Genomic DNA, 15,413 nt, shown 5'->3' on the forward strand with positions numbered 1-15,413 from the left:
AAAAATAATTTAGGAGGGAAAATCATTTTTAAAAGTTAATTTAAAATATTGTATAATATTTAAAAGAAAATTTTCACAAATAAAAAAAATGTTAAATTATTACTAGAAATAGAAAAAAAATCAAAAGATACTATAGACGTCTATCAGCCTCTATTAAAGAAAATTAAAATTTTACTATTTTTGTATAAATAGTTTTATTTATTTTTTATTTTTAAAAATCTCTCATATTTAAAATAATTTAAAAAGATTACTTCAAATTTTTTAAACTTGTTCTTTAAATTCAAATATTAAAAAGAGGCCAAAGAATTAAATACATTTATTTTAAGTAACAAATATATTTTAAAAAATTTAAGTAACAAACACATATTTTTTAAAATCCGAGAGTGGAGACAAGAAATTTATTTCCTTTGAATTTTTATTTGGATAATGGAAATTATTAGAAATCAAAGGATTTTCTTTTGCAAAAATAAAAAGAGAAAAAAAAAGTTTTGCAGAAACAAAAATGTCTTAGTCAGTAATACGACAAAAAGCACCGAATCCAGAGATAAACATAGAGAGAGAGGGAAAAAAGAAAAGAGAAAAGAAAGTTCGTTACTTCACTGCCAAACTACAAACTTGTATTTTATTTATGTTTTTTCCCCTTTTAAGTTCTTATTTTATTCATGATGCCCAACTAAGATTTGCAAGTGAACCCACGACAAAAGTAATTTTTTTAAAAATATAATCCAAATTGGAATTCGTTCTTAGTTTTAATTTTGGAATTTAATCTCTCAATTTTAGTCGATAATGATTTAGTGTCTCTACTTTTAAATTATAACACTTTTATCCTTAAATTTCAATAAATAACAATTAAGTTTCGTGATTTTGAAAATGGTAACAATTTAATCATTATTATAAAAAAAAATCTCTTTAAAATTAAGCGTTAAATTTTATTATATAACAATCTAATCTTTATAGTTTATAAAAGAATTTAACTTTCGATTAATTTAAGATTTACACACGTCAATTTTTTTAAATCTTAAGAATATTTTTCATCATAAGGACTAATTGATTATAAACTGCAAAGTACAATGACCAAATTATTACTCATTAAAATCTAGAGATTAAATCATTACAAACTTAAAAATACAAGGATTAAATCATAACAAACAAAAATTCAAAAGCTATATTATTACTTTAATAAAAATTGAGGGACCAAAAGTAATTTCTAATGTAAGTTATGACAAGATTTATGTTTTCTTTTACCTAGACAAAATGGAATATATTTTTTTATTTCTTATTTTTTAAAATCTCTAATTAACTTCATAATTTTAAATTTGAAATAGCGCTAGTTAAACGAAGTTCTATATTTGTCTAATAGAAAAGGACTTTAGTTTCGAATTCATAATTGAAAAACAACACAACTTATATATCAATAGCCGATCGTAAATTTTTTTAAAAAATATAATTATCAAACTTTAGTTAGATTTTGAAATTCGGTATAGAGATGTAAAAGAAGAAAAATATTTTAAATTAAAAAATGGAAATGAAATGGTGATCACTATGTTTTTTTTTTTTTTTTTTAATTGTTGAATAACAATATCTATATTTTTAACTAGTAGGAAATGTCAAAAAGTGTTACTTGCAAGTATGAAAAGTTTGATTATTAGACTTAATTTAATAAGACAGTTTTATTTTTTTCCTACTATTACCCTCTTGGGCTCCTCTAACTGAATTAATTATCATATAATAATTCAGTCAAAGTCCACCACCCAATTTGGTTTATTATTATTATTATTATTGGGGAGAAAAAACAATATGCCTAATGCCTTTCTTTTTAGAATTTTCCTTGGTATGGATGTGGATAAAGCTAAACATAAGCCTACCTAGTATTGATATTTTAAATATAAGTTACTTGTCAATCTTATCTTTTCATTAATTAATATTTTGTTTTTTTTTTAATTTTAATAAAATAAAATTGGAAATTTTTTATGGGATTCAATAATCAAATTCAAATAATAGTGTCTCTCCCGTTTCTTTTGTATATTTTAAACGTTGATCTTAAAGTTAGACAAAAAAATGACTTGAATTTTTGTAGTATATAATTTATTTTTATAGTATAATAGAGATAGGGAAATTCAAATTACATACCTCTTGATCAATAATATATCTAATATGTTAAGTTGAGTTCTTGTACTACATGAGCTTGCGTTGTGAAAAAAAAATTATAGTAAAAATTTGTATGTATGTATTATATTATAATATTACATACATTGATTAATCTATTAGGTGCTATTTGATAATGATCTTGTTCTTTAACTCTTTATTTCTAAAATTTATGTTTACTTTCCTTCGATTTTTTTATTATGGGTCTTGTTGCTATTAAAGAAATATTTGAATTTTTAGTTAAGTTCAAGAAATAAAAACCCAGGTTTTTAGAAATTAATTTTTCTTTGAAATGTTTTTCAAAATGTGGGTAGAAACTAGGATTAAAAAAAATGACAGCAGTATCTACAAGCCTTTAATTTTAAAATTGAATACCAGAGTTTTAAAGCACCATTATCATCTATAATTTTTTTTTTTTATCTACTTTTAAACCTTAGTTCCAAATTAGTGTCAAGCTTTGAAAATTATATTAGAAAAAAAAAAAAAAAAGAGTAGATTTTGGTTTCATAATTTAGCTAAAAATTCAAATACTCCATCATAAATATTGAAATATATATCAAACAAAGTATAACATTTAGGCATTGTTTGGTAATTATTTGATTTTTAGTTTTTGACAATTAAGTCTATAAATACTATTCCAGCTTTAAATTTCTTGTTTTATTATCTACTTCCTATCAATGTTTTAAAAAACCAAGCCATGGTTTGAAAATTAAAAAAAAAAATAAGATAATTCTAATTTTTGGAATTTGACTTAGAATTCAACTCTTTTTTTTCTTAAGAAAGAAAAAAATCATGGTAAAAAATTGAAAGAAAATAGGTGAAAAATAGAAATAAAAAACAAGTAATAAATAAACAAGGTCTCAATTTTTGGGTCTATGAAAAGTTGATTAAAATAATTGTAAAGTGAATTTAATTTCATAAGCCTTTTCTAGGTAGATTATGAAATTAGCTTGAAAACATAAAAGCTAAAGTGAGTTAACCTTCTTAAACATTGGGTTGCAACAAAATTATAAAATATAAGTACAACACATCCTCCTAAAAAGTATATTAATTAACTTTGTATTGAAACCCACATTTAAGACACATATGGAAATATTTGTATTAATTTTTATTAATTCAGAAATAAAGCTTTCATTGCAATATAATTAGTTTTAGAAGTTTTAACAATCAAATTGGGGAAAAAAAAATCACAACAATTGAAAAACTAAAGTCCAATATTTCAAAAGTAATTCTAAATTCTATGACCCAAAAATTTTGAAATAACTACAATCTATAAATAGAAGGATAATTTATGAATATAGTAAAATTTCATGATCTATTGCGAGACATGGATAACAGTCTCCGGTCTATCATAGACAGATTGTGATATTTTATTATTAATGGTAAATATTTTCAATCATTTTATCATTTAAAATAATTTTTCTAAAAAAAATTATAATATAAAGTTAGTATTTTGTTTTGGGTGCAAATAAATGTGTATGAAACCACAGAAAGACAATGAAAGTTTAAAAAAGTGCTGAGTTGATATTGAACTTCTTTTGATATGTGCTTTTCTTTAAAAAGTATTATTATTATTATCATTTATTTATTTATTTATTTATTATTTTAATTTTGACATGCTTTAGTTCTTCCTAACCCTATCAGTGTTCACACAAGGGAAGGAGCAAGTGATGGAGGATTTCCCCCCAAAATCTTTTGTCTATTTAATTTGTTTTTTTAACAATAAATTATTTTACATGTGTTCATTATTTTATATATATAAAAAAAATACCATATCATAAAAAATAGTGGACCTAATTTATCGAATGAAAAAGTTTAGGTCAAATTACAATTATATCTCTCCAGTCTATAAAATAAAATACTGTTGATGTTAGAAATTAACTAAAAAATGATTAAAAAAAAAAAAAAAAACAATAATATATATATTCGCACGTTCAAATTTTCATATTCCAACTAGATAATGTTAGAAAAATAAGAAAAATATAAATTCTTACTCGTAACTTTAATTCATTTACGATATGTTAATAAACTCTTGAAATTTAGTCATAGTTAAGATTTTCTAGCGATTGATTAGTTTTTTTTTTTCTTTTTTATAATGTATACTGTAAGCCGGTTGAATTATATTTATTTAATATATCAATCTAATTAATTCTATATATAAAAGTACTATTAAAATTAATAAATTTGTAAAACAATCTAGAATAACTTTTAAAAAACTTAGAATCTAAAAAAGCTGCAGATTGAAAGTTAAAGAAGTATTTGATTTACTTTTGATATATAAATTTGTTCATCTCAATTAGTTCATACATTCACATTACATCAACCACATGCTAAAAGAACCCTTTTTTTTTTTTTTTTCCTTCATTACCATATTGGATATAAATTAATTATATCAATTTCATCTTTTTCAAAACTCTAGTATATTCTAAACTTTCATTCAAATAGTGTGAGAATTCTTGGTAATAATTTTGTATGGTTAAACCAAAAAAACTTATTTAAATTCATATCCAAATTTAAAGAAAAAAAAATAGAAACAAAAATTTCAAAAACTACATTTATGTTTTTTGGTTCTCAATAATTAATTTGTATTTCGAAAATCTATCAAAAAGTATATAAGAAAAAAAATATATATAAAACAACTATCAAATGGAGCTTAATCCTTAAATTCTTAATTATGGTTTAATGAATCATTAGGAACATCTCCCCTTTATATATAGATATTGGGACACTTTGGTCGCACTTCTAACGGTAATTTTTTATCGTTAACTTCTGTAATCTAATGCATGTTTTTTTATATGATGAATGATGACACTTGAATGATTATGTGATAAGTTAATTTTAGATAAGTTTATAAATTTTATAACATAATCAATGAACTCGAATGAATGTAATAAAACGAAAAGTTTGACACAAATTTAGAGGTTTTTTTTTTTTTTTTTTTCCTTCCTTCCTTCTTGTTGAAGCAATAAATTCATCTCTTATTTTTGAGAAACATATAAACCAAAGTCATTCAAATTTAAATACTAAAAATAAGAAGAAAAATAGAAAGGGTTTGTGACATTCATCAGTCGGCAAAAACAGAGAACAATTCCAATATGAATTCTCTCTGCCTCTCTTTTTATAAAAAAACAACAACAACAACACGAATATGACCGACAATATAAAATTCATATCCAAAATTGCATCCCTGTTTTAATCAGTCAAAAGAAACTCAAAGAAATTATATATATATATAAAAAAAGATTAAATCATTTTCTCCCAAAGTCCCCATCTTCAAAAAAAATCTTTTCTTTTGGGTTATTGATTTAAGGTTATTCTTAATCAATCCAAAACCCAAATCCTAATTCTCAAAACAGAGATTCACTGTTCATATTTCGGCTCCTCATGTTTTTAAAGATCCCCCAATTTTCCCTTTCTCCTTTAAAACCCCAATTCAAATTCGAAGTAAAAATCCTCTGTTTTTCCTTGTTGGGTTTTTTCGATTTTTACTAAAGATTTTGCATGTGCTCGTTAAAAGTGGCGAATCGGCGAGGAATTGGAAGTGACTTGGCACAATTTCCAAGTGGCGGCGCCGGAGATGGCGACGGCGACACCAGTGGCGGCGACGACCGTCATAGATTATTATATGGTCAACGTGATGACGGCGATTATTACTCTGCCGTTGGAGAAGTGTCCACAATTGTGTCGACGTTAACTAATGTCATGTCCGGGCAGCAGGCTAGCGATTGGGGCTACGGCGGCGGGCAGGGTTTCACGACCGGATTTGTTTCTTCTTCTTCTTCTTCGTCGTCGTCGTCGACATCAGCATCGGCATCGGCGTCGGGTTCTTCTCCGATGTCGTCGGCTTATTCGTCGGGTTCGGAACGGAGCTATGTTCCGGCGATGAGTTATTGGGTTGGGCAAAAACGAATGCGTGAAGAAGAAATCAGTATTCAAACACAGCCTGATTTTAATTCTGTTTCGAGGGGTTTTAGTTTCAGCGGTTTTGATGACCATTTTTCTCATTCTCAAGGACAATCTTCCTCCCTTGTTACTACTTCAGGTTCGTGTCGAGATTCGAACTTATTATCTTTTTATTATAAAATATACTATGTTATCTTAATTCCCACAGCCAATTTTTTTTTTTTTTTTAATGAACTTGTTCTCTTTTTTACATTATGGAAAGTTTTTGAAAGAAGTATTTTAGTTTTCAATAGTAATGTAAACAAGTTGGTAGAAAAATAAACAAACTAGGAGAAAATTAGTGGTTTTAAGCTTAATTTTCCTAAAAACTAAAAACAAAACGTTTCTATCATCACAATTTCGTTTTTTTTTTCTTTGAAATGGATACCATTTTGTTTTCTACTATCTTCCTATAAATTTTTAGACGGATTCTAAAAGTCCCCCCCCCCCCCCCCCCCCCTCGCCCAAAGATGGTTGGCAATAATGGTAGAAGGAGAATAACAAAATAAATAAATAAATTTATAAGTGAAAATGGTTTTTATAAGATTAATTCTAATATCTAAAATCCAAATACAACCCTATTTTATGACTGCATTTATTTTTTTATATAGAATTTAGTTGGTGAATACACTATTTGTTGATTTCCTTGTTTTCTTGTTTATTTTTAGGGTGTTTTCAAAATTTAATTAAGTCTTATAAACTAAAAAGTATGGTTTAAAATCTAGGTTTTCCCCTAAAATTTGGTTGAATTCAAATTTTAAAAAAAGAGGACAATTTTCGGAAAAAAAATCAAAATTGTTATGATTCGAACTAACCTTAATAATTAAACATTAGAAGCAACATAACAGGACAAACAAAATATTTCAATTTTATTTTCTTTGGGTATTAAATTTTTGTTCACATTGTTAATTACTTGCATTTTTCTCTAGTGAAAGAAGAGATTCCACTTCCACAAACGGCGGTTTCAAATCCCGCCGCGGCCTTCGCAGCCTCATCGATGAACTCCATCGACGCAGTGGCTGCCAGCGAGAGAAGACGACGATATAGAGGAGTACGACAGCGGCCATGGGGGAAATGGGCAGCGGAGATTCGCGATCCCCACAAGGCGGCGAGAGTTTGGCTCGGCACCTTCGATACGGCGGAGGCCGCCGCCCGAGCCTACGACGAAGCAGCCCTCAGATTCAGAGGAAATAGAGCAAAACTCAATTTCCCCGAAAATGTCAGATTAATTCCACCGCCGCAACACATTCCGGCCGCCGCTTCATCCACCGGCCCCCAATTTGTTCCGCCGCAGACGGCGGCGTTTCAGACCCAAACTTATCGGGATTACATTGAATACTCCAATTTGCTTCAGACCTCCGGCGAAATCCTCGGGCAGCCTTCGAGTTTACTGCAGCAAATGTTTTATAATGCTCACTTGGCTCCATTTCAATCCTCTTCATCGCCGGTTACGGTGCCGGCGACGGCGACGGCGCCGTCGATGTCCTCTGTTTCGAATTCTGTTTTCTTGCGTCCGACGATGCAACAGCAGCAAATGGGGTTTTTCCGACAGCCGCCGCAAAATCAAAACCAGGGTGGCTCCGATTACTTTCCGGCTACGTCGTGGAATGATTCTGGCGGCCAATATCCTTCTTCGTCCTCCGGTTGATTATACGATTTTTGTTTTCCTTTTTTAGAAGTAAAATAATAAAAGCATTTTTATTTTGGTTATTATTATTATTTCTTTTTTGCTCAAGAGTAGATCAATTCATTTTTCAGTTCTTAGATGATAGTTTTTCTACTTTTCTTTCTTTTCTAAAAAATTCTTTATTCTAAGTTTTGAATGTATTTTTTTTTTGGAATGATCATATGATAAACTTTTTTTTCACGTTAAGGTAATTAACGTTATGGCATTTCATTACATTGAATAATTAATTATTTGTGATGTTTTTTTTTTTCTGAATTATCAGGGAAAGTATATTATTTCTTTAGTACAATATACATCTTAGTTGATACAAATTAAAAATCTCTGTTAAATTCATTTTAGTCGTTGAAATATGAAACATTATTTACATTAAAATATAACTATTTAAAAAAAGCATCATTCATAGTAAAAAAAAATCAATTTATATAATCTTTTTCAAAATTAAATAGGTAATTTCTTACACATTTAATTGAAATTTTTAGTTAAATATAGAAGTACAACTTTTTCCCCAATATTTTATAAGTCTTCCAGGTTGATAGGATAAAATATATTTCTTCTCATTTAAGTATTTGTTTTTCAAAAAATAGAGTGCTACATTTTTTTTTTCTTTCTTTCTTTTTTCTGGTAAATAAGGTGATTGATTCGTCGTCTATCCTTTAGTTACATTATTCGGAATTTTATTCATAAAGGAAAAAGAAAAAATATTATTAAATGATTGTATATGTGAAAGTAACCTTCGAATAATAACATTCGATGTATATGACAATACCTTTGTTCTAAATGTATAAAGAGTCGAATTTAGAAAAAAAAAATGAGAAAATATACCATAGTATTGAGTAGTATTTTGTATCATGGTCAACTATGCAATAATGTATGAAAATGATTGATGATAATATTACCACTTTGTTTTTTTGTTTTTTTTTTTTTTTGGGTTCTTTTGTCAATGGCTGAAATATATTCTAAAAAAAAATTAGTTACATTTTAATCCAATATTTCACAATTAAGAATCGAAATATGAAAAACAATATTAAATATCAGTTTACAAAAAAATGTGTCGGGTTTTTCTTTTTCCTGATAAATGATTATTATTATTATTATTATTTTGGTGGTAATTGATTGTATTTATATTCAACGAAACAATTATTCAACTAATAATCACACGCGATATTATTATGATAAAAAATAATAAATAAATAAATCGATTGAATTTAATATGTATTTATTGGTTTTAGTTAAATTGATTCGAGTTGGTTGATTAAATATTCGAGTTTTTCGAATTGAATCAATTATATTGGAATTCATAGAACAAATTGTATTGTTTTTAAGTATGAATCTTTCATTTATTTACAAATTGATAACCAAATTTAATTGAATAAATAAATAAGTAATTAACGTAATTAGTAATACAAGAAGGGAAAAAAGTGTTTGCCTCCCCCAAAAACCTAAAGATATCCTTATGGTCCCACGGATGCGTTAAAGCAAGGCACGTGTTTCTATACGAGTACTTGTTGAAAAAAGATATCCAGAACTCGTAACATGAAGAAAAGGGAATTTCAAAACATCAATTCGAAAACATCCCGTTAAAATAAAGTTGTATTTCATATTTTTCGATTTGTGTTTGATATTTATTTTTAAATTAATTTCTAACTTGAATAATTATTTAAACTATTTTTTATTCTATATTTATTAATTATAGAATTGATTGTAGTTATCGACAAATATTATCGAGTTGGGTTTTACAATGGATTCACAGTGACTTTGACCTCCGACTCGCTGTTATCTTAGCTGACTTGTTAGAGAGATCATTACATCGGTGTAGTGTTTAGTCTACTGCACTCCAATGCTTAAGTCAGTAATAGTGTGACTGATATATCTAAGTACAAAAAGAGGTAAGGACGAGTCTCTCGTCTCAAGATTACTTACTCTCCCCATTGTGGTGGTTGAATGAGGTTATTTATAAGTTAATCATTTGGGGTGACGGTAGGAGATGCAGGATGCCAATTTGACCTCGACTCCTTTATTTCTGGATTGGTATACATTTATTGGCTTGTTTATTTCTCATTTTTCTTTAGGGTCATGCACTCCCCTATGCCCTCTCTCGATACCCTTTGGGCTATGGCCCACTCATGGAAAAATTAATTGAGTTTATAACATGAAATGTTGTATTTCTAAACGCTCTTTTTTATTTTTTTAATATAATACAATTATGCATTTTAAATGAAAATATAAAGAATGTTGTTTTCAAAATTTGCTCTATTTGGATCACATAGTCCAAGAAAAAGTTTTATTAGAAATAGAGTTCAGATGATCTGCCAAACACATTGTTGAACTTGGTGAATTTGAAAACGTAAAACATAATCCAGATGACCAACCAACAAAACCCCCTACTATTTTAGTCCCAAGTTTTGAATAATATGTGCACTTGATCCTTTAAATATCCAAAATATACCTTTTTAGTTATTTAGTTTTAAAATAAGTGCATATAATTCCCGAGTTCTTAAAATATATCTTTAACCCCTAAAGAATTTTAGAATGAGTTTAAAAAGTCTCTTATATAAGTTTTTTTTATTATTATTTTGAAATAGAGAAATAATTAAAAATTTGTATTCACTTCAATTATTTTTAAAAATTAATTTTCTAATTCAAAATGTCATATAACTATTTGGAATAATAAAAAAAAATTATATCAGAGGCCTTTAAAGTTTATTCTGAAAAACATGAGACTAGAAAGATATATTTTATAAATTTAAGGACCAGACATTTCTAATCTTAAAATTTTAGAGATTAAGAAGTTATCTTAAAAAGAGTGTAATTCTATTGCTAATGGTATAGCAGAATGCAAGATCATGTAAATTGAATGTTGATTGGTCCCTCTATAGATTCTAACCAACTTCAAAAAGATAGAGATACAGATGATGCCCTATGGCAATTTAAATAAAATGGTGATTTTCCTTTAAAAGAAAAAATTACCTTTTAAAACTTAGGAAGTAAATGCTTCATTATTCAATTAGAATTTTCTTTTTTGTAAAGATATAATTAAAATGTGATTCTGATTTCGAAATCGATAGCATGAATATTATATCAATTGAGTTACGTACATGTTGACGATGAGAAAAAAAATTAACCATAAAAAAATAATAAATATCATATTCCTCGCAAATCATACAAAAATATTTCAATTATTTTTCTTTCGTGTAAAAAAAGGTAAAACTATCAAGAGTATCTCTACAACTTTTCTCATTAATTCAAAATACATTTATTAGTTTTTAAGATTATAATATTACTTTGATATTTTATAAATATTTTGGAACTGTTTTTATTTATTAAAACACCCCTTGATGTGAACTTTACGCCATGAACAATCTACACTCTGCCCTTTTCTTAACTTCTTTGAGAAGAAATAAGAAATAAAATAATTTAAAAAGAAAATGTCGCCTTTTTTTTTTCCTTATTAATTATTATCGACGTCAGTAAAAGCCACGTGGACAAGATCTAAGTGACGGGTCAAAAGCGATTTTCAGGGGAGTGGGATCCACGTCGAGCGTGGTGCGCGGGAAAATGAATGATAAGCGGATGACGTGTCCCTTTCACCACTTTCAAAACTTTGACACGTGCGTAATTATTTTGGACTGCGCACACGTGTCTCCCGAAAATATTTTAGGTCGGTCGACCGATTGGTCGTTTACCTACCGCAGATTGAGTACAATGAGAACCCATGAAAGAAGAATCGGGTCTTTGTCCAGCATTGCCCAATAATAAGCCTCCACGTCAGATTGAGTCATCGTTGACCATTTCTAATGGGACCCACCGATGAAGAGCCCCGTTGTATTGCGATTGATATTTTAGTTTGGTAGATTTTATTTTATTTTTTTAATTTGATTTTTTGTGGAAGAAGGTTGGCGAAAAAAATGAGAAACAATCTTGAATCTTCTCACTTTACATAAATATGAAAAATCCTTACCTACACCCCAAACCATACTTATTTTTGTACATTCTATAAAATTGCCTAACTATAATTTGTATAAATTATTCAACTATAATGTGTATAATTGCACCTAAATATTATTTTATAAATAATATTAATACAATGACTTAATTTTTTCTTTTGTAAGAGAGAACGGTGGACTTTAAGTTATATAGTTTAAAAAGTTAAAATCCATTTATCTAATTTGATAAAATATTCATATATAATCACTACTAAAATTATATATAGAGATTATTTATGAGATTTGATCGAATTATAAAGATGAAATTTTAACTTTTAAGATTACAAGACTAAAATTTTAACTTTCATTTGACTATAATGATCAAATTTATAATTTAACAAGAAAAAAATATTTAAATTTAGTTTGTATCAAGAATTTAGTTCGCATATTATCAAATTGTAATAATTTTAGTAGTAAATTATAGTATGTAATAGTTTAGTCCATCTCGTTCAAATTGAATTAGACCGAACCATTTCCACCCTAGTACCTTTATTATTGGTAATTATTACTTTTATTTGAGTACTTTCATCATGTAAGTCTGTTATTTAGAAAAATACCCAATTATTATTATGTAAAAGAAAAACAATAAAAATGTCAAATGTTAAAAATAAGAAAATAGATAGACTAAATTTTAATTTGAGAAAAAGCAAAAATGTCCGATTCAAAACAAAAGTAAGGTAAAAATTGAAATGTTAAAAGAAAAAAGAGGAAAAACTTCAAGTTGGGCAAAATTGAAAACTAAACCAATAAAGAAATCAAACAATCGATTTTGTCCTTTTGTTAATCAGCACTAATTTGATTATGAGCGTTTTTTTTTTAGTTTTCAAATTTTGGTTTAATTTTTTAAACCATCCATAGAAATTAGATAACAAATAAATAAATTTAGACGTAAAGACAGTGTTTATAGACTTAATTTTCCAAAACAAAAAACGAAAAACGAAATTATTACCAAACAGAATCCAAACACGTGGTTTTATCCTTTATTAATTAGCATCAATTTACTTATTTTATCTTATAAGTTTGATTCTCAATGCTCTAAAACCGACTAGATATAAAAGAATATATTTAGTTATCATATTTTACCACCGTTCTCTAAACTTTTAAAAGATACATATTATATAATGCATGTATAAAATAGATGGGATCAAGATTTAGTTCAACAATGACGTGATATTGATTGAAAGTTTGAAAAAAAAAATGTTTGTTTATGAAATTATAAATCCTATTTAAATTTATTTTGGTCAAAATGAGCTTAGCTCGGATTACCTAAAATTTAAATAATCGATCTTCATATTAAAAGTTGAATTAAAAAATATATATATGGACATAAATATACAAAAACATTCAACTTTTTAAAACATGTGTAAAATGTCTTGGTCAATTCAATGAAGTTAAACTACCTTTTTAGAGTAGAAATATGGCGTGTGGTTCGAGAAATCTTTCACATCATAGTTTTTATTTATAAGTGGATATGGCAATTTTCGGCAGCCTCTATGTTTTAGGACAGGGAAAAAAAAAAAAAAAAAAGAAAAAACATGAAAAAACAGGTACATTCTGATGTGAAATCTTAAGGAAGCTGTCACTTCAATATTGTAACCCTAAACATTTAATGAAATTTATTGTATAAATAAATCGATAAATTAATTAGAGATTCAATATTTTTATAAACTATAAATTAACATCTAATTTTAATAAATTTATTTACATTATAGATTAAAATGTCATTGATTTAAAAATATAAGAACTAAATTATTACATACTAAAGTTCGGAGACTAAATTGTAACAAATTGAAAGTATAGAGACTAAACGTTGCAAATCAAGGTTCATCGACTAAATTGTTACTTGCATGAAAATTTAGGGACCTGAAGTATTTTTTAACCTAAATAATATTTGTGAAGTATATTTATGTTTTTCAATATATTTGTAAATGCATCAATAAATAAATCGTAGTGTATGCAATATTTATTTATGTTAATTACCAATACATTCAACATATATTTGAGATCTCAATGAATAGTTGATCGATTTGCAGTAAAGAATTTGGGAGAAAATAAATGAAATATTGTAAAATGAAGATAATATTAATTCGAGATATCATGCATTAAATAGATATCCACCATAATTAATAAATAACAAAATCAAAAACAAAATTTGAAAACGATGTTAATAAGGAAATAATTAAATGTTTCAAAATTTTTGAAAGAATAGTAAAAATTAAATGTTAAATTGGTCTAAAATTAAAAGTAAAAGTTCCTAACAATATAATTCAAAACCTAAGACATTTATAAAATGAGTTTAGTATATTTATTGAGTGAATTTAGATAATCAAATGTGAGTTTTAAAGTTAAAACGAGAGTAATTCATCTAACCTAAAATTTGTATTGTCAAATTTAAGGTCAAAGTTCATTTTTTCTATCCACATATTTTATTATTATTATTATAAAAAAGTTGGTCTTTTTAGAAATATTTAATAAAAAAGAAGATAACGTTTAGTTTATAGTAAGGAGTAGAGCTATGAAATTGTAACATCTACAATGTAAGAAATTTACAAAGCAATAAATTAATATTATTTAATTGTGGAGTTTACAATTTTATTCATCGAGTCTTAACTCCTTGAACCAAACACCTACGAAGTAGTTTAAGAAAACCGTATTAGTTTATTATTATTGATTTTCTTTCCGAGAAATACTTGAGATTATTAAAAAAGAAAACTTAAAAGTGTTTAATTCAAAATCTATATATATATATATATATATGTGGGATGAAAAACTAAAATATATTTATAATCAACAGAACATCACTTTTGAATATAGTACAGCAGAACATCTTTTTTTGTTCCAATTTGAGTAAATTTGAACCACATTTTATGGAATGGGTGTAAATGGATATATTATCTAATTTTATGAAACTACATTTTTTGTTATCTTTTTTACATAATTATATTGAAAAATAAAAAGAAGAAGAGGACTACTATTTTTTATGACTGCTTTGTTTTTTGTATTTTGTATTTTTGTGCTTTTTAGTATTAAAGTTTGGTTAGTAATTGATGACTTTCCCCCCTTTTCTTCTCTATTATTTGTACTTTTGATTTTATTTATCATTATTTTTTTTTAAAAAAAATTAAATCTAAGTAAAGTTTAAATCTTCTTTGAAATATGGGTTTCAAACACTTATTTATTATTATTTTCAATTTCTTTTTCTGATTCTCGTTAAAAGTTTCAATTACTTGGTTTGAAAAAATGGAAAAGGAAAAAGAAATTATAATTAACAAACATGTTTTTTGGAGAATCATATGATCTGAAACAAAGAGCTATTGATGAGTAGTTGTTTTGAAAATTTATTTTCTGGATATTTCTTTTCAAGTTAATTTAAGGGACAGTTGCAAATATAAATATTAAACCCAGAGTATTAACCGATATAACATATGTAAAAAAATTACAAATATGACAAAATTTAAATAGTCTATCAGTGATAGACTATATTATTGGTAGGAGTCTATCTATCAGTGATAATCTCTGATAGACTTGGGAGTCTATCAACGATAGAAGTCTATCGCGGATAGACTTGTCTATATTTGTAATTTTTTTAAATGATGTTATACATTTAGTTATTATTCCTAAAAATGCTACCAATTGCAATTATTCTTATTTGAAAG

At 26.5% G+C, this 15,413-nt stretch overlaps 1 protein-coding gene across 1 annotated transcript; it reads left to right on the plus strand.

Annotated features, from left to right (window-relative positions):
- Positions 1–5,360: 5,360 nt before the first annotated feature.
- LOC120069823 (ethylene-responsive transcription factor ABR1-like) lies at positions 5,361–7,851 on the plus strand. Its single transcript, XM_039021639.1, has 2 exons — positions 5,361–6,187; positions 7,017–7,851. The coding sequence occupies exons 1-2, from the start codon at positions 5,647–5,649 to the stop codon at positions 7,733–7,735; spliced, it is 1,260 nt and encodes a 419-aa protein (XP_038877567.1). The 5' UTR covers positions 5,361–5,646; the 3' UTR covers positions 7,736–7,851.
- The last annotated feature ends 7,562 nt before the right edge of the window (positions 7,852–15,413 follow it).

The sequence above is a fragment of the Benincasa hispida genome, unplaced genomic scaffold (assembly GCF_009727055.1).
Source record: "Benincasa hispida cultivar B227 unplaced genomic scaffold, ASM972705v1 Contig618, whole genome shotgun sequence".
NCBI classification, from domain to species: domain Eukaryota; kingdom Viridiplantae; phylum Streptophyta; class Magnoliopsida; order Cucurbitales; family Cucurbitaceae; genus Benincasa; species Benincasa hispida.

Excerpts from the sequence above, each read along its gene's own strand:
- LOC120069823 (XM_039021639.1), top strand. The coding sequence starts at position 5,647 with ATGTGCTCGTTAAAAGTGGCGAATCGGCGAGGAATTGGAAGTGACTTG. Across the intron at positions 6,188-7,016 it reads CTCCCTTGTTACTACTTCAG|TGAAAGAAGAGATTCCACTT; the intron begins GTTCGTGTCGAG and ends ATTTTTCTCTAG.